We start from the raw sequence: 20,273 nt of genomic DNA on the forward strand, positions 1-20,273 counted from the left end.
GTACCCGTATTTGGTTGAATTGTAATCTTTCATTCTTTGATTTTTTTTTTCAATATACCAATCTACAACTTCTAACTGTCGCTCCTTTTACTAACAAATAAAATATTGATAGTCATATTTGTTGGGGTTTAACAAACTTATATAGTTCTGATAGTAATACACAGATTTATATTCAATTATAATCTTCCATTGTTTATCCCCTGTCTAATTTTTAATTACGTTTAAAACAATATCCTCTCTTTTTTTAAAATAAAAGGTTTTTTTTTAAAAAAAACCCACAAACATACAATGAATCTTTTCTAAACAGAATATTGGCCTCTTTCTAATCACATTTTAATACAAATAAACTAATATTCATCATATTTATCTTGGACAAGTTATGTAATTCTAATGATAATACACATGTTTTTGTTAAATTATAGTCTTTCGTTGTTATCTTGTTCAGGATTTCAATATATTGTTTTTATACCAGTCAAATTCCATATATCAGGGATGCAGGGGTGAAATGCTCCCGGTTTGGACCGGATCGCCCGATCCGATAGCGATGGAGGCGGGTGGTTCGGAGAACTGGTAGCAAAAATCCCTGCCCCCCCCATGCCCAGCTGAGCCGCACAATCCTCAGAGGCTTTTTTTTTTTTTTAACTTTTAAAAGCCTTTTTTCTACAACCTCTTCCGATGAAAAAATTCTTTTAAAGTAAAAAAAAAAAAGCCTCTCTGCCGATCAGGCAACTCAGCTGGGATCGTCAGAGGCTTTTCAAAGCATTTTTTTCTGCAACTTCTTGGCCGAAGAGGTGGTTTAAAAAAATGCTTTGAAAAGCCTCTGACGATCCCAGCTGAGTTGCCTGATCGGCAGAGAGGCTTTTCAAAGCATTAGAAAAAAATGCTTTGAAAAGTAAAAAAAAAAAAAAAAAAAAAAGTTGGCCACGCCCACCCAGTCACATTACCCCCCCACCAAGCCACGCCCACAGAACCAGTAGTAACAAATTTTACATTTCACCCCTGCAGTGATGGGTAACCTTTTTGCCATCGTGTGCCATCGTGCACACGTGTGCCCACACCCATAATTCAATCCCCCCCCTTATGCACATGCGACCCCCCTGTGCTCCCCCCGCTTTTGGCACAGTGGACCCAGTAGGCCCGTTTTTCGCCCTCCCCAGGCTCCCGAGGCTTTCTAGGAGCCTAGGGAGGCCAAAAACGGGCTCCCCCCCCCCTCCAAGGCCCTCCAGAGGCCAGAAACAGCCTGTTTTCCGACTTCCGGTGGCCCCGGAAGGCTGGAAAATTAGGTGGCCGGCACGCGCATGCACGCTGGAGCTGAGCTAGGGCAATGCTGGTGTGCCCACAGATATGGCTCCGCGTGCCAAGGTTTGCCATCACGGCCATATATCATTCCTTTTACTACGAATAGAACGTTGGCAATCGTCTTTTACATTTAACAAACTTACTCAGTTCTACTAATAATACACATATTTATGTTAAGAGGTTTTCTTGTTGGCTGCAACCCAACAGGTGCTATGCAGGCAGCTAGCAAAGGATTTCAGTATTTCCATAAGCCCTGGAAAACTCCTCTAATGCAGCGGTCACCCACTGGTGGTCCGTGGTTACCACTGGTGGTCCGCAAGATGATTCTGGTGGTCCTCAGAAAAATTTTCTGCATTTTTTATATTGCACTAAATCAGGGGTCCTCAAACTATGGCCCCTGGGACGGATACGTGCAATGAAAAGTGACTTAGGCCATGTTTCACACTTACGACAGTGGCAGCATCCCTATGGCTGTGTGATCAAAATTCAGACACTTGGCAACTGACTCATATTTATGACGATCGCAGTGTCCCGGGGGGGGGTAGTGATCTTCTGACACGCGAAGTCAATGGGGAAGCCAGATTCACTTAACAACCATGGGACTTGCTGAATAACTGCAATGATACGCTTAACAACCGTGGCAGGAAAGGTCGTAAAATGGGACAAAATTCCCTTAACTGTCTTGCTTAGCAGCGGAAATTTTGGACTCAGTTGTAGTTGTGAATCGAGGACTACCTACCTACAGAGGCTTTAGAATGGAGTGTGTGTGTCAACCTGGCCATTTTAAGATGTGTGGACTTCAACTCCCAGAATTCCCCAGCCAGCATATCATAGCATAGCGTGGCGTAGCGTAGCATAACATAGCATATAGCATATTGGGTAGCATATAGCATAGCATAGCATATAGAATATAGAATAGCATATAGTTTAGTTTATGCGAAATTTTGGAAAGATAAAACCATACCACCAGAGGAAATTTTAATAAATAAAATTTTAGAGTGCGCAGAAATGTCAAAACTAACGAACGAGCTAAATAACGACGAGAAATCAAAACACCATGTAGTATGGGAAAAGTAGTACGAATGGTTAAATAATAGGATAAAATCATGATGTCAGGGTATGCTTATTATTATGCTTATTTCTTGCAATTTACGTGTGAAGTATACCTGATGTATATCTTGTAAATATGTACAAACACTGCACTTCTGATTTTAGTAGAGATTTGATGTTTTTAATCATAAAACTAATAAAGTATATTTAAAAAAAAAAAGAATAGCATATAATGTAGCATATAGCGTAGCATTGCATAGCATATAGAATATTTTATTTATTTATTTATTTATTGGATTTGTATGCCGCCCTTCCCACGAAGGACTCAGGGCGGCTCACAACAATAAGAAACAGAGAATACAAAAGTGAAAAGACAAATTAAAACAGAATATCCAATAAATAAGGTTAAACGTGGGAATACCAATTGAAATTTAAGATTGAAGAATTCAAAAAGGTACAAAATCAAGTAGGAAGAGCCAAGTCTTCAAGGCCCAGCGGAAGGTTCGGAGGTCAGGGATTATCCGGAGCTCCAGGGGTAACGTATTCCAGAGGGTAGGGGCTCCCACAGAGAAGGCTCTCCCCCAGGGGTCACCAGTCGACTTTGTCTAGCCGAAGGTACCCTGAGGAGGCCAACTCTGTGGGAGCGAACCGGGCGATGGGAGGCCACCAGTGGCAGGAGGTGGTCTCGCAAGTACTCTAGTCCTAAACCACGTAGGGCTTTAAATGTGATCACCAGCACCTTGAATTGCACTCGGAAGACAACCGGGAGCCAACGCAGACCGCGAAGGAGTGGTGTAACATGGGAGTACCGAGGCACCCCCATGACAACCCGCGCAGCCGCATTCTGCACCAGTTGAAGTCTCCGAGTGCTCCTCAAGGGCAGCCCCATGTAAAATGCATTGCAGTAGTCCAAACGAGAGGTGATGAGGGCATGAGCAACTGTGAGTAAGGCATCTCGGTCCAGAAAGGGGCACAATATAGCATAACATATAGCATAGCATATAGTGTAGCGTAGCATAGCATAACGCAGTTGGCTGGGGAATTCTGGGGAGTTGAAGTCCACAAAGTGGTCAAGCTTGAGAAACTCTGCATTAGAGGCCGATCCTCCTCTTAGTGGCATCGGAGCTGAGCGTGAGACATTGCCCTTTCTCCCCGAACGACAGGCGCATGCGTGCACATTTCAATTTGCACAGCATTTTGCTGCAGCGCCGCGGAGATATGAAATATGCATTAGTTTCCCCGAGGCCTGGAACAGCTCGCCAGGCCGGGGGTGATGGTGGTGAATTCTCATGTTCTTGGCTTGAGCCGTGGAATGTGGGACAGGGGTGGTCAAGCTACCGGCCGGGCGCTGCCCAGGTGGGGGGCCATAAAACGCTCGGCACCTGAGCGATCCCCCTGCTCTCCTTCCCCAGGTTTTCCCGCAGCGTTCGAGCACCGATTCGTGGCTTTTTCAAAGGGTTTGGGTTGGAGACAAGTCTCCGTGCCACTTTAAAGAGACAAAATGCATTAAGGAGCTGGTACCGCTGTGAAAGAACTCTCCCTCCTGCCATCCTCTTTATTTACAGTTGCTCGGGGATTTTTAATGATCCAGTGGGCTGGAAGGCTTAAAGCTCCTGGGCCTCCCAAGGCCCCCCAGTTGCATCCTTGGGAAATTAAAAATGGGAAATGACTCAGGCTGGAAACAGGCTCACCTGAATGAGTAAGTTAAGTAAGCCGAGACGGAAGATCCGGTGGGAGGGCTTACAACCCGGGCCTGGCGCTTTGCGTACGAGTAGCCGCGCTGTCGTGTGTGCTGTTCTGTTAATAAATAAGCCCCTCTCCCCATTGCTGCCCCACACTCTCCAACCACCGAGTCCCATGGGTTCCAAGCAGCTTTCTTCCCCTGCTGCGGAGTTTTGCCCCGTCCTGAAATAATTCCTCGCAGGTAGAAAGGATCAGCGGTTGTAAAGAGGCTGAATTTGTCCGCTCGGGAACAAGGTTTGAAACCTGAGCGTCATGCGATGGGGTGAGCTCCCTTTCCTTGCTCCAGCTCCTGCCCGCACAGCAGTTTGAAAGCAGGCACAAGCGAGTAGATAAATAGGTACCACTTTGGTGGGAAGAGAAACAGCGTTCTGCGTCCCTCGGCATATAGTCATGCTGGCCAGATGACCACGGAAGCATCTTCAAACAGTGGGGGCTCCCTTGGCTAAGAAATGGAGATGAGTCTCTACCACCCCACAGAGTCAGGTACAACTGGGCAAGGAAACATTTACCTGTACCTTTCGAAAAATAGAATTTTCCTCCCCGCCAGTTGGACTTCACCCCAAATGCTTAGCTTCCTTGCAGAGCAAAACTTATCCGAGTATTCAGATAACCCTTGGAACTTTAATTATAAACAGGCTTGGTCCATTCTGGCCGTGGAATGGAGTGTATGGGTTTTTAATGTTTTCTTTTAAAAAAAATTTACGGGATAGAGCCTTGGTGGTGCAGCAGACTAAAGCGCTGTTAAGTAACACCAGCTGCCTGCAATTACTGCAGGTTTGAATCTCGCCAGGCTCAAGGTTGACTCAGCCTTCCATCCTTTCTAAGGTAGGTAAATTGAGGACCCAGATTGTGGGGGCAATAAGCTGACTTTGTATAAAAAAGAACACCGCCTTGGGGGGGGGGCAAAGCCCTACTAAGCAGGTAGATACAAAAGTATGAAGGCTATTGCTTAACGCATTGTAAGCCGCCTTGAGTCTCCGGAGAAGGGCGGCATATAAATCAAATAATAAATAAATAAATAAATAAAAATTGAACCAATAAATAAATAAATAAATAAATACATACATACATACATACATACATACATAAGCCTAAATCAGTGGTCAGCAACCTGCGGCTCTGGAGCCGCATGTGGCTCTTTCACTCCTCTGCTGCGGCTCCCTGTCACTCAAAATATGCGTCATAACCGCCAATGTGCGACACCCACCGGCACGTGATGTATTGAGCTTTTCAACCCCCGGTAGGCCAACTATAGATAAATCCAAGAAAAGAAAAGTTTCAGAAGAAAACAGAACGTTTCATTCAACTACATATGCTAGTTTTGTGGCCGCTCAAGGAATAGTCAGGCACGGGAAGGGTTTTTGTGGCTCCCGGTGTTTTCTTTTCTGTGGGAAACGGGTCCAAATGGCTCTTTTGAGTGTTTAAGGTTGCAGACCCCTGGCCTAAGTGCTATTGCATTTGCTCTTCCGGGGAATTCTGCGAGTTGAAGTCCACCCATCCTACAATTGCATGCAGACAGGTAAGATGTCATTTTGCAATGCGCGCCTCCCAGAATTGTGGGTGAACCTTCTCAACGCCCCCACCCCACTGCCTCCTGCCCCCAAATTGGCTAGCGTGATGCAAGGCCGATGCACCTGCTGTGTTTTTCTCCAAGCATGTTGTGGTGTGAACGCAGCTCGCGTTGTATTCTTCTACATCCACCTGGGAGGCAGGCATGTGATGCCGCCCCCCCCCCCCCCGTCTCCTGACACCGTTGTGCAAAATCTAACATGTGCATCAGCCCTGTCGCAGAGAAAAAGGATAGAAACTCTTCCTATGAGGGCCGTAGACAGGCTGAAGACTGCAGTTTGCCGACCCCTGCTCTGCGAAAGTTTTACGGATTTACAGATTAACAGAGTTGGAAGGGACCTTGTAGGTCATCTAGTCCATCCCCCTATCCAAGCAGACCCTATACCATTTCTGACAAGTGGTTGTCCAGTCTCTTCTTGAAAGCTTCCAGGGCTGAAGCTCCCACAACTTCCAATGGTAACTTCTGTTCCTTTGGTTGATTGTTCTTACTATCAGGAAATGTCTCCTTATTTCCAGGTTGAATCTCTCCTTGGTCAGTTTCCATCCATTCTTCCTTGTCTGGCCTTCAAAGGTGCTTTGGAGAATAGCTTGACCTCCTTCCTCCTCTCTGGGGCAGCCCCTCAAATATTGGAAGATGCTCTCCTGTCTCCCCTGGTCCTTCTCTTCACTAGACTAGACATAACTCAGTTCCTGCAACTGTTCATCGTTTGTTTGAGCCTCCAGTCCCCTCATTATCCCTTCCAACACTCTTTTCAGTTCAATCATGATGGAAGGGACCTCGGAGGTCATCTAGTCCAACCCCCCACCCAAGCAGAAGACCCTACACCATTTCTGATAGATGGCAGTCCAGTCTCTTCTTGAAAGCCTCCAGGGCTGAAGCTCCCACAACTTCCGAAGGCAACTTCTGTTCCATGGGTTGATTGTTCTCACCGTCAGAAAACTTCTCCTTATTTCCAGGATGAATCTCTCCTGGATAGGTTTCCATCCATTATTCCTTGTCTGGCCTTCGGGTGCCTTGGAAAATAGCCTGACCCCCGCCCTCCTCTCTGTGGCAGCCCCTCAAATATTGGAAGATGCTTTCCTGTCTCCCCTGGTCCTTCTCTTCACTAGACTAGCTAGGCCCAGTTCCTGCAACCGTTCATTGTTTGTTTGAGCCTCCAGTCCCCTCATCATCCTGGTTTCTCTTCTCTGCACTTTTTCTAGAATCTCAACATCTTTTTTACAGGTGTCAACCTTTCCCCCCCGATGTTTACAAATTTTTAAGATTCCTTCCCTGGAATAAATTTCTGTGATCAAAACGTCAACAAGCCGCATCGTGCATTGATTCCGACATGTGCCCTGGTGCCGTAACGGAGGCCCCCGTCATCATTTCTCTTTATTTTTACGGGAGGCCTTTTCTCGCCAAGCCTGCCTATCATTTCGCAAGGTTTGTTTGTGGCAATTAGCAGAGCTTTTGAATAGCCGCCCTAACAAATCCGAGAGAAAGGGAGCTCATTGACACGGATGCCAGGGAGGGAGGAGGAGGAAAAAGATAAAAGGAAAAATTACCAATCAAGCAGAATATTGGTAGCTCGGAGTGGAAAGGAGGAATCCTTGGTGCTTGTCACCTAGTTTGCGTTTCATTACCCAAACTAGGTAACATCCTTCAGGGCTAGTCAGGAGTGGTGTTTGCTCTCCGTTTATATTCTAGGTAATAATAATATTATGGAATGTAAACGGAGAGCAAACCCCACTAGCACTGATGATGTTACCTAGTTGGGTAATCAAATGTCTGCAAGAAAACAACCAAGCTCAGAGAGTACTAAGGGCCCCACAGTCGTTGTCCTCCTCCTCTTCCTCCTGCTCCTTATGTCCTCCTTCCTCCTCCTTTTTCCTTCTCTTCCTCCTCCTTATGTCCTCCTTCTTCCTCCTCCTTATATCCTCCTCTTCTTCCTCCTCCTCCTCCTCTTTCCTGCTCCTCTTCCTCCTTAAGTCCTCCTCTTCCTCCTCCTTATATCCTCCTCTTCCACCTCCTTCTCTTCCTCCTCCTTATATCCTCCTCTTCCACCTCCTTCTCTTCCTCCTCCTTCTGTCCTCCTTCTTCCTCCTCCTTATATCCTCCTCTTCCTCCTCCTCCTCCTCTTTCCTGCTCCTCTTCCTCCTTATGTCCTCCTTCTCTTCCTCCTCCTCTTTCCTGCTCCTCTTCCTTCTTATGTCCTCCTTCTTCCTCCTCCTCTTTCCTGCTCCTCTTCCTCCTTATGTCCTCCTCTTCCTCCTCCTCATATCCTCCTCTTCCTCCTCCTTCTCTTCCTCCTCCTTATGTCCTCCTTCTTCCTCCTCCTTATATCCTCCTCTTCCTCCTCCTCCTGTTTCCTGCTCCTCTTCTTCCTCATGTCCTCCTCCTCCTCTTTCCTGCTCCTCTTCCTCCTTATGTCCTTCTCCTCTTCCTCCTCCTTATATCTTCTTCTTCCTCCTCTGCCTCTTCCTCCTCCTCCTCTTCCTCCTCCTTATATCCTCCTCCTCCTCCTCTTTCCTGCTCCTCTTCCTCCTTATGTCCTCCTCCTCTTCCTCCTCATGTCCTTCTCTTTCTCCACCTCCTCCTCTTCCCTGATCCTCTTCCTCCGTATGTCCTCCTCCTCTTCCTCCTTCTCCTCTTCCTCCTCCTCCTCATCTCTGCAAACCCTACCCCGTTCTAGCTCCAATGACGTTCCCTACCATGTTTCCTCCAAAAATAAGACCGGGTCTTATATTAATTTTTGCTCCAAAAGATGCATTAGGGCTTATTTTCTAGTTAGGTCTTATTTTGGGGAGGGGGAATATGGTACTTAATGCATCCGTCTGGCGACGATCTTAACTGGGGCTTATTTTTGGGGATAAGGCTTATATTACGAGCATCCTGAAAAAACCCACGCTAGGGCTTATTTTCCGGTTGGGGTCTTATTTTCGGGGAAACAGGGTAGTTGGGTAATGAAACGTCCACCAGAAAACAGCCCAGCTCCGAGAACACCAAGAGCCCCTTCAGAGGACAAAATGAAAACCCTGGCAGAGGAAGGAAAGTTTTCAAGGCCCCGGAGCGGCTGGTTCGAGGGCCAAAGCACTCTGTGTCAGCACTCCAAACTACATTCGTTCCAGTGCTGACATAAGGAGGAGAAGAGGGGGCAGCTGGCAAGAGGACGCTTGACTTTTCACCTACTTATTTTCCCTGAAGATAATATCCCCTAGGAGATGGGATGGGAGGGGGGACATTCCTGGGAGCTGAAGTAGTAGATATGGGGAGAGTGATTTGGAAGATGGCCAATGAGAGGCAGAGAATTGGGGAACGGAAAGGGAAGGTTTGGGGTCAGGAAGTCAGTGTTGGCTTCGACATAATCGGGGACAGATTGTCGTGCTTAATAAATGAAAGATTTCATCAAAGACTGTTTGGAAATGCAATTTATTTGAGACGACACCGAAACCTGACACTCTGCACATGTTCTGCCACTTTACCTCCTGTAAAGCCGAGCGCCCATCAACCTATACACCTCAATTTAAGTATATATATAAAACAATCAATAAAACTTTCTTCTATCTCAGGCCAAGGCCAAAGATTCATTGCCTTGCCTCGAGATGATAGGGACAAAATAAAAGAAACGTTACCAGCTCCATAAAAACGGCTTAAGAGAAAATACAATAATTCAGACTCGTAAAAGGGATAGAGCGATTTACTCATCTCTTCCTACACTTTTGGCTTCTTCCCCCAGCAGCCAGCAAACTGCTAAACCGAATTTTACTACCCGGTGCACCATTTAGGAGGCTTTCTCCGCAAGTAAATGGTGGACATTAAAAGTCCCTCTGTAAATGTTGGTCTTAAGGGGGCTGTGGCAGTCTCAATTAAATTCCTGCTCTAAGGCCAGAACAAACCAGATGATTTGGATAATGTGGAGCAGTGGTGGGTTTCAAAAGTTTTTACTATTGGTTCTGTGGGCATGGCTTGGTGGGGCGTGGCATGGCTTGGTGGGCATGGCAGGGGAAGGATAGTGCAAAATTTCCATTCCCACCCCACTCAAGGGGAAGGATACTGCAAAATCCCCATTCCCACTCCACTCCAGGGGAAGGATAGTGCAAAATTTCCATTCCCACCCCACTCCAGGGGAAGGATATTGCAAAATCCCCATTCCCACCCCACTCCAGGGGAAGGATACTGCAAAATCCCCATTCCCACCCCACTCCAGGGGAAAGATATAGCAAAATCCCCATTCCCACCCCACTCCAGGGGGAAGGATACTGCAAAATACCCATTCCCACCCCACTCTAGGGGAAGGATATTGCAAAATCCCCATTCCCATCCCACTCCAGGGGAAGGATATTGCAAAATCCCCATTCCCATCCCACTCCAGGGGAAGGATATTGCAAAATCCCCATTCCCACCCCACTCCAGGGGAAGGATACTGCAAAATCCTCATTTCTTCCTGATCAGCTGGGATTCAGGAGGCAGAGAATAGATGATAGTCAGAATTTTTTACTACCGGTTCTCCGAACTACTCAAAATTTCCGCTACCAGTTGTCCAGAACTGGTCAGAACCTGCTGAAACCCACCTCTGCTTTGGAGAGAAATGTTTCTCCTCTGTTTTGACCTGCATGAATCGGTCGTAAACTTTTGAGGAAGAAAGTATCCCCCCTGTTAACAAGGTTTTCCTTGGGCTTCTTTGCTGACTCTTTCTTTTGTTCTTTTCTTTTTATTTCTTTTATTTATTTAGTTTGTCAAACATGTACAAGATAACAGGAATAGGTATAAACATGGATATGAATACAGGAAATGGGTATGAATAAACAGGGACAGAAGGACAGGGTGCGCTTATGGACGCCTCTTTACAGACCTCTTAGGAATGGGGTGAGGTCAACAGTAGACAGTCTAAGGTTAAAGTTTTGGGGGTTTGGGGGAAGAGACCACAGAGTCAGGTAGTGCATTCCAGGCCTTGACCACTCTGTTGCTGAAGTTGTATTTCCTACAATCGAGTTTGGAGCCGTTTATCTAGAGTTTGTATCTATTGTGTGCTCGTGTGTTGTGGTTGAAGCTGAAGTAGTCATGGACAGGTAGGCATTATAGCAGATAATTTTATGAGCTACGCTTAGGTCACACCGAAGGCGGCATAGTTCTAAGTTGTCTAAGCCCAAAATTTCAAGCCTGGTGGCATAAGGGATTCTGTTCCGAGCAGAGGAGTGGAGGACTCTTCTCGTGAAATATCTCTGGACTCACTCAATCGTATTAATGTCCGATATGCAGTGCGGGTTCCAGGCAGACGAGCTGTATTCAAGAATTGGTCTAGCAAAGGTTTTGTATGCTCTGGTTAGCAGTATAGTATTTCCAGAGAAGAAACTACACAAAATTAGGTTAACACTTCTTAATGCCATTTCTTTTCTCCTTCTTCCTCTTTCTAGCTGGCACGACGTACATTTTCGGCAAAGGAGGGGCGCTGATTACGTATATTTGGCCCCCAAATGACCGTCCGAGCACGCGGGCTGACCGGCTGGCCGTGGGATTCAGTACTCACCAGAAAAACGCAATTCTGGTGCGGGTGGACAGTGCCTCTGGACTCGGCGACTACTTACAGCTGCACATAGTAAGAAAGTGGGGTCCTTAACGGGGACGGGGGGGGCGATTGGTAATGTGGGGGGGGTATTGGAGGAGATAGTTACTGCCTCTCTGTCTGTCTCTCATTCTCTCTCTTGACTTTCGCTTCTTGAAATGTTGCTTTTTGGGGTAATGAAATGAAACGGAAAGGCGGCTTGAGGTGATGTAAAATTCCTCTTTTTTCCCATCCTTTTTATTCTTCTAAACGTCTTCCTCACTGAACTGGATACAGTGGTACCTCGGTACTTATCATTAAGCGGTAGTACCAGGATGCAAGATGAGTACCAAAAACGATGACTACCAAAGAGATTTTCCCCATAAGGAATAACGTAGGGAATCACAAGGCAGCCGATATTGACAGGTCCTAGCTTAGGTGTCAAATACTGAACAAACAATTAGTATCGGGACAAAATGTTCGCGTCAAAAACGCATTGAGTCCCAAATTCGATGAGTTTCAAAGCAGTCGACTACCAACGTACCACTTACTTTTAGAGGGGGGCAAAATGAACAATAAAAATGTTTTTAAAAGGTTCCTCCTACACGGAAGTAGGAGAAAAGCAGTTTGGGATATATTTTATTCGACTGATTCATTTATCCTGCCTCTTCTCCAAAACTCAAGGAGCTTCACTTATATACTTTGTTCCTCTACTTTAATCTACTTTCCCCATCCTTTCCTCCCCCCCCCCGTCCCCCGTCCCCCGGATTTGAACCCGGCTCTCCTCATTCTTCCTCCATCACCTAAACCGCAAAACCATCTAGGAAATTGGGGGCTAGAGGGTGTGCGCGCAGCCCGATCTGCCATTTTGGAAATGCTTCCCAAATCCATGTGGGGCCCTGAGCCTCTCTCGGAAATAAGACGGCAGCCAAGTCTTTTCAAACTGGGCCCCGCCAGATCAGCGGTGGGTTTCATATTTTGCTGCTACCGGTTTGCGCCGCACGCACATGCTAGCTTCACGTGTGTCTTTCGCGCATGCGCCCGGCCTTCCATGCATGCACTTCGCTAGCGTGGGTGTCTTTTGAGGCGCCCGGCCTCAAAACCATGCCTAAATAGGACGGTATAGAGCTGGGGCGGGGGAGCGGGCCCACCCACGATCTCTGCAACCGATTTGCCTGAACCCGTACGAACCGGCTGAAGACCACCTCTGCATCAGATGTGTCCAAAGGTTACCAAAAGTCAAACGCGTCCAAGTCTTCAGGGTCTCGGGCTGGCCGTCTAGTTTCGTGGCTTTGAAGACCCTAGATGTCTGTGTGCCCATTTCACTAACCTGGTTCCTGAATGAACCATTTTCCACCTCAACTCAACCTGCTGGCCCTTAAGCGACTCCTAAGAGAGTGGCTCTGTGTGAACCTTGATAGTACAGTGGTCTGAGGCACCCTGTTATTAACACAGCTGCCTGCAATTACTGCTGGTTCGAATCTCACCAGGCTCAAGGTTGACTCAGCCTTCCATCCTTTCTAAGGTAGGTGAAATGAGGACCCAGTTTGTGGGGGCAATAAGCTGACTTTGTATAAATATACAAAAGGATGAAGGCTATTGCTTAGCGCATTGTAAGCCGCCCTGAGTCTCCGGAGAAGGGCGACATATAAATCAAAAAACAAAAAACAAACAAAAAAACAAACAAACATGGTGGCCGTGCGTTCTCAGCTCCTGCCCTCCCCAGGCTCCAGAGGCTTGTTGAGATCAGAAAACTTTCCTTGGCAGATCCTTTGCCAGTCTAGGGGGGAGAGAGGACGACAGGCAACTCATCCAAACCAACTTGGGTAATTGATTCAATTTGAGTCTGTCATCGGAACCAAGCTTGGGAAGTTCTCTAAGGATGGGCTGCAACACAATAGTAAGACCATTTATATCCCGCTTCACGGTCCCTTTACAGCCCTCTCTAAACGGTTTACAGAGTCAGCCTCTTGCCCCCAACAATCTGGGTCCTCATTTTACCCACCTCGGAAGGACGGAAGGCTGAATCAACCTTGAGCTGGTCAGGATCGAACTGCTGGCAGTCGGCAGAATTAGCCTGCACTCCTGCATTCTAGAGGGACACTGTGGCTCAGTGGCTAAGATGCTGAGATTGTCGATCCAAAGGTCAGCAGTTCGGCGGTTCGAATCCCCAGTGCCCCGTAACGGGGTGAGCTCCCGTGACTTGTCCCAGCTTCTGCCAACCTAGCAGTTCGAAAGCAGGTAAAAAATGCAAGTAGAAAAATAGGGGCCACCTTTGGTGGGAAGGGAACAGCGTTTTCCGTGCGCCTTTGGCGTTGAGTCATGCCGGCCACATGACCATGGAGACGTCTTCGGACAGCACTGGCTCTTCGGCTTTGAAATGGAGGTGAGCACCGCCCCCTAGAGGCAGGAACGACTAGCACATATGTGCGAGGGGAACCTTTACTTTTACCTGCATTCTAACCACTGGGAGGGAGTGAGGAAAGGAAGGAAGGAAGGAAGGAAGGAAGGAAGGAAGGAAGGAAGGAAGGAAGGAAGGAAGGAAAATATTAATAGCAATAGCACTTAGACTTATATACCGCTTCACAGTGCATTTACAGCCCTCTCTAAGCAGTTTACAGAGTCAGCCTATCGCCCGCAACAATCTGGGTCTTCATTTTACCGACCTCGGAAGGACGGAAAGCTGAGTCAACCTTGAGCCAGTCGGGATCGAACTGCTGGCAGTGGGCAGAATTAGCCTGCAATCCTGCATTCTAACCAATCATCAATGGTCGAAGCCAGTTTTGCTTAACGGTGGTGTGATTTGCTTAATGACCACTGGGGGAAAAAAAAAAGAGTTGTAAAATTTGGGGTGAGTCCATCAAGCCAGACCCACTCACATTGGATCTTGCAACATTATCCTGGGACATGTTATATTCACCTCCATTCGCTGAAGTCGTTAACTTTGGCTTGAAAGGGGCTGATGGAGTTTGTCCCCTGCAAATCTATAACGCCCTTCAACTGCAGATTCCCCTTTTTGTAGGGATTTTGCCGGTGGGTTGCATTTACCCTGTAAAGCTGGTCTGTGTAAGACCATCCAGCTGTTTTTAACAGCATCCCAATGTCCCCAAAGGTGCTTTTTTTCAAAAGGCAACTGGACTTTTTTGTTTTTTCTTTCAAAGACATTTCGCTTCTTATCCCAGAAGCTTCTTCGGCTCTGACTAGGATGGTGGGGGAACGGAAGGATTGATCCTCTTTGCAGGCAGCTGGTCATTTGCATCCTTTTAGAAGGTCGTTGAGGCCACTCGGAGGTTTTATCTGTGTCCTCGGGGTCACCCAAATCGTGCAAATGAGCGTGGAGCCTTCTTGGAACTGCTGAAAGGCCCGGATTGTCGACTGGCGATCGATGACACAGTCCTTTCGGCAGTTCCAAGAAGGAGCCCCTCAAATACTGGAACATTGCTATCATGTCACCCCCAAGTCCTTTTTTTTCGTTAGGCATGCGGAGCCATATCGGTGGGCACGCGAACTCAGCTCCGGCATGCATATGCGCACTGGCCAGCTGATTTTCGGGCCTTCTGGGCTCACCAGAAGCTGGCAAACAGGCCATTTCATCTCAATTGGTAGGCAGGCAGCTCAGCTTCTCCGATTATGATTTGGACTCTCCTCCATCCCCGACTTCCAGCTACCCCCACCTCTTGGCCTTTCCTTTCGCCTGTGTGAACGTTGAATTCGACAGCCCTACAATCAGGGGTGGGGTGCTGGGGGTTTGCATGGGTTCGGGAGAACCTCGAGCTGAGATTCTGTGCAGTTCGGAGAACCCCCAAATCCCACTCCTGGCTGGCCCTGCCCACCCCACCCTACCCCTCCCGGGAGTCCCCATGCGGCCTGTTTTGGATGCAAGTGGCAACTTGAAAGCTGAATGAATTAATTAGGGCATCTTTCGGAAACTTCACAGAAGGTAAACAGGGTACACACGGAGCACAGGTGAAATCCAGCAGGTTCTGCCAGGTTCCGGAGAACCCGTAGCGGAAATTTTGAGTAGTTCGGAGAACCGGCAAATGCCACCTCTGGCTGGCCCCAGAGTGGGGTGAGAATGGAGATTCTGCAATATCCTTCCCCCAGGAGTGGGGAGGGAATGGGGATTTTGCAGTATCCTTCCCCCAGGAGTGGGGAGGGGGCATGCGGATTTTGCAATATCCTTCTATCCAGGAGTGGGGAGGGCATGGGGATTTTGTAGTATCCTTCCCGCAGGAGTGGGGTGGGAATGGAGATTTTGCAGTGTCCTTCCCCTGCCACTCCCACCAAGCCACACCCACAAAGCCACACCCACAGAACCAGTAGTAAAAAAAATTGGATTTCACCACTGACACAGAGGCTCGGGGAGGGTGAAAAACGAGCCTACCAGAAGTTCGGGAAGGCCAGAAAGAGGCCGTTTTCGCCCTCCCGAAGTTCAAGGAAAGCTTCCGGAGCCCGGGGAGGGCAAAAACGCCCCCACTGTGGTGCAGGAGGCTGACTAGGCCACGCCCACCCTGGCCACACCCACCCAGCATCCAGGCAGAGAACCCCTTGCTAAAATATTTGAAGCCCACCTGTGCCTACAATTGCTCTTTCTCAACTGGCCTCCCGACGCCCGTTTAGGATTTAATCCAGAGACACTTCCGTCTGGTTGGTTCCAGCCCCCAACCGCTCAAAGGACCGGTCATTCTGGCTACCCAGATACTGTCTCTGTTTCTCATCGCCAGCAGGGAAGGAGGTGCCAATGTTCCCCATTCGAAACGCCCTCCGCTCACAACTGGGCCCGTTTCAAGGCCTCCAAGCTGAGAAAGAAACTTAATTAATTTTTTTTTTTTTAAATGGCATCTCTAATTGTCAGCAAATGCTCTTGGCCCAGTCTGAAGGGTCATTCGCTCCAGAACTGGGAAATTTCAGCAATGTTGCAACTGATTGCCAAACACGCAACAATGTTCTGCCCCACCTACGGACCCCAAAGAACGCAGCACACACAAAGTCCTTACAAACCTTAGTTTACTAAATTAAATCAGTCTTTTTTAAACAAAGGCTGTTAATTAACTTTCTTAACAGCCTACAAGAATCCAAAGAATAAATAATCGTAATCTTACTAGGGTTGGCAGAAAGCCCAGAAGCAATTTGCAGGAAACTGATAAGCGAACTAAGATCAAGACGCGAAGGAGAGTGAACTAAAGTTGTTCCCTGCAAATTGCTTCAGTCGGCATCCTCGTTAAATAGGCTAAGGGAGCGGCCAATTAGCCCCAAGCCTTACTCTTGAGGAGATCTACTCCTGAGGAGCCATTCCTGCCTTTTGGCAGCTCTGCGCGCCCGTGCATCGAGAAGAGGCTCCTCCTCTTCTTCCTCTTCACTTATGGGAGCTTCTGGAGGTTCTGAAGGCCCTGGCTGAATCCCCGCCTCTGGCACCACATCTTCTCCAGCCTCCTCATTGTCTGACTCGAGTGCCAGCTGCACAGGCTGCTGGCGCAGCACCACACCAGCCTCCTCGCTGTCGGAATCAGCTACAATCTGCACAGGCCGCTGACGGGCCTCAACAAACAGGCTCCCTAGGCACACAAAAGCCAAGTGGCCAGAAGTGGAGGGACACAGAAAAAAAAATTACATGAAGGAGGGGTGGTAGACCTTGACTTACGACCACCATTTTCATGGCTAAGCAAGAGAGCTGCTGAGTGGGCTCTGCCCCGTTTTACGACCTTTCTTGCCACCGTTGTTAAGGGAATCGCTGCAGGTGTTAAGCTATTAACATGATTTGTTGAGTTAGCGACACGGTTGTTAAGTGTATCTGGCTTCCCCAATGGACTTTGCTTGTCAGACGGTCGCAAAAGCGGATCACCTGACCCCAGGACTCTGTGACCGTCCTAAATATGAGCCAGTTGCCAAGCATCCAAATTTTGATCATGTGCAAAATGCTGCAACGATTGGTTGAACAATGGACATTCTTCTTCTTCTTCTTGTGCCGTATCCCGTCGTCGGACGTTGGCGATCATGCTGGCCATCCCATTTTTATCAACAGCCGCATGAAAAAGTGCTGCTGAGTTTGGTCCAAACCGGTCCCTGCTTCTAGCACAGGGGTCCCCAACCTTTCGGACCTCAGGGACCACTAAATTGATCATTTTAAATCCCGCGGACCCCACTAATATGATCTGCCTAATGACCGGCTGGTTGGGCGTGGCTAGGTGGTCATGTGACTGGTGGGCGTGGTTAACTCGATGTCCCACCGGCCGGTACGCTCTCATAGAGAGGGGCTCCTCCGGGTGCCGTCAGCCAAGCAGTGTCGACTAGCGGCCCCCAGGGGGAGGGCCTTCTCTGTGGGGGCACCCACTATCCGGAACGAGCTCCCCCCAGAGTTACGGAGGATCCCGGATCTGCGCACTTTCCGCCGTGCTCTTAAGACCCTCCTATTCCAGCAAGCCGGCCTGGCCTAATTTTCTCCCCTTTCTTTTAAATTTTTAAACTGAAATTTTAATTTGTTTTCAAATTATTGGGATTTTTAATTGTCTTGGGCTAAATTATTTAATTTGGTTTTAAATTGTTTCTAACTTTTGTAATTCTGCATTTTATTCTGTGCCCGTTCACCGCCCTGAGTCCTTCGGGAGTAGGGCGGTATACAAATTTAATAAAACAAACAAACAAAACAAACTCGTGTCGAGGGGCACCTCTACTCGCCCCTCCCCTCCCAGCCCCTCCTCACCTCTCCCCCCGGGCTCCTTAGGCCCCCAACAGGAAGCAGTTGTTGGAGCTAAGCAGCCACCATGAGAAAGAGTTGGCAAAACAGGTCAGTTCAAATTGGATCTGGCCGAGAAGGAGGCTCGGCAGAAGCACCTCACTGAGGACTAGGAGCATAGGCTTTCCAAGCAGAGGGAAGACCTGCGGGAGTGCAAGGCCAGGTACCGGCGCCTGGAGGCTCAGCGGGCTGAGATGGTCAAAACGAGGCAAAACCCGCTTAACAAACGTCTCGCTTTGCAACATAAATGTTGGGCTCCATTGCGGTTGTAAGCCAAGGACTGCCTGGACTTCTGCTTTTGTCCGTCTGTGCCACGATTTGAGGCGTGCTCTCATAAGGCCATCAAGTCTACCCCGGGCTAAACATCCTCGCTGCTTCCTTTATCACTTCTCCCTGGTTTAGTTTGCATTCTCGGCCACCGGCCATCTTGGCAGCCCTCTGAATTAATTTCAAGTTATTTCCTTCCATTTCGGAGATAAAGGCCTCGTGGGCCGCAAATCCCCACCCCCTCCCCACCCCCCCTTGACTTGATGGAGGGGCTCAGCTGTTCGCAAAGACCCCGGAAGCCATGCCAGCGCGCGAGGGTCTCTCATGCGCCCAGCAGGATCACCATGGCTGGTGTGATCAGAAAGCAGGTCTTGAAGCCAGTGGAAAACCCCACAGCAGAGAGCTCTGCAGGCAGGAGAAAAGCCAGGCTATTTAAAAAAAAAAGGGCCTTTTTTTAAAGTTATACATACTGCGTCCAGTTTTGGTCACCACGATGCAAAAAAAAAAAGATGTGGAGACTCTAGAAAGAGTGCGGAGAAGAGCAACCAAGAGGATCAGGGGACTGGAGGCTAAAACATACGAAGAACGGTTGCAGGAACTGAGTTATGTCTAGTTTAATGAAGAGAAGGACTAGGGGAGACATGAGAGCATCTTCCAATATCTCAGGGGCTGCCCCAAAGAAGAGGGAGTCAAACCGGGGTAAAATCCACCAGGTTCTGGAGAACCGGAAGGGGAAATTTTGAGTAGTTGGGAGAAGCGGCAAATACCACCTCTGGCTGGCCCCAGAGTGGGGAGGGAATGCGGATTCTGCAGTATTCTTCCCCTGCCACGCCCACCAAGCCACGCCCACAGAACCGGTAGTAAAAAAATTTGGATTTCACCACTGAGACAAACTATTCTCCAAAGCACCCGAGGGTAGAAGAAGAAGCAATGGGTGGAAACTAATCAGGAGCCTGAGTGGCGTAGGAGGCTAATGCCTCCTACTAAGGCAGCATTTAACATCCAGCTGCCTGCAATTACTGCGAGTTCAATTCTCACCAGGCTCAAGGTTGACTCAGCCTTCCATCCTTTCTTTCTTTCTTTTTTTTTTTTACATAATGTATTACTCCAGATTTATTGAACTCATTGGTCTTCCATCCTTTCTAAGGTGGGTAAAATGAGGATAAAATATACAAAAAATATAAATATACAAAATATACAAAAAATATACAAAACTATGAAGGCTATTGCTTAGCGCATTGAAGACTTGAAGACTTGGCTTTTCAAACAAATAGGCTGAGACTGATTGCGGGCTTTATTATTTACTACTAATTAATTATTTGGATTAAATTATGATTTTATTGTACTTGTTTCTTAACTTGTGTTCGCCGCCCTGAGTCCTTCGGGAGAATACATGTAATAAATAAATAAATAAATAAATTGTAAGCCGCCCTGAGTCTTCGGAGAAGGGCGGCATATAAAAATAAATAAAAATAAAAATAAAAAATAAAATAAAAGGAGAGAAGCAACTTAGAACTAAGGAGGAATTTCCTGACAGTGAGAACAATTAACCAGTGGAACAGCTTGCCACCAGAAGTTATGAATGCTTCAATACTGGACATTTTAAAGAAGAGGTTGGGTAACCATTTATCTAAATTGGTGTAGGGTTTCCTGCCTAAGCAGGGGGTTGGACTAGATGACCTCCAAGGTCCCTTCCAACTCTGTTATTCTATTTCTATTCCATTGTGGGCAATGGATTCAGGGCTGTTTAAAGTTACAATGGCACCGAAAAAAAGGGACTTTCGACCATTTTTCACACTCAGCGACCGTTGTAACATTCCCACAGTCACAATTCCATACAGGTAGTCCTCGACTTACAACAGTTCATTTAGTGGCCCCTCCAAGTTACAAACGGCACTGAAAAAAGGTGACTTAAGACCGTTCTTCACACTTATGACCTTCTCAGCATCTTCCTGGTAACATAATCAAAATTCAGATGCTTGGCCACTGACTCACAGTTATGACGGTTGCAGTGTGCCCGGGGTCACGTGATCTGCTTTTGCGACCTTTTGATGATGAGCAATGTCCATGCGGGGGGGAAGCCAGAT

The 20,273-nt window shown here is 47.7% G+C and overlaps 1 protein-coding gene across 38 annotated transcripts in view; it reads left to right on the top strand.

The window, feature by feature from the left end:
- The window catches only part of NRXN2 (neurexin 2), a 493,176-nt gene that overhangs the window by 347,348 nt on the left and 125,555 nt on the right, over positions 1-20,273 (top strand). For all 38 annotated transcript variants that reach the window (XM_087881005.1, XM_087880976.1, XM_087880996.1 and 35 more), the window contains one exon: positions 11,059-11,240. In XM_087881005.1, the coding sequence (XP_087737131.1) occupies positions 11,059-11,240 (182 nt within the window). The remainder of the gene's footprint in view (positions 1-11,058; positions 11,241-20,273) is intronic.

This window comes from Pantherophis guttatus, chromosome 18, assembly GCF_059756535.1.
Source record: "Pantherophis guttatus breed Tessera chromosome 18, ASM5975653v1, whole genome shotgun sequence".
Classification (NCBI taxonomy): Eukaryota; Metazoa; Chordata; class Lepidosauria; order Squamata; family Colubridae; genus Pantherophis; species Pantherophis guttatus.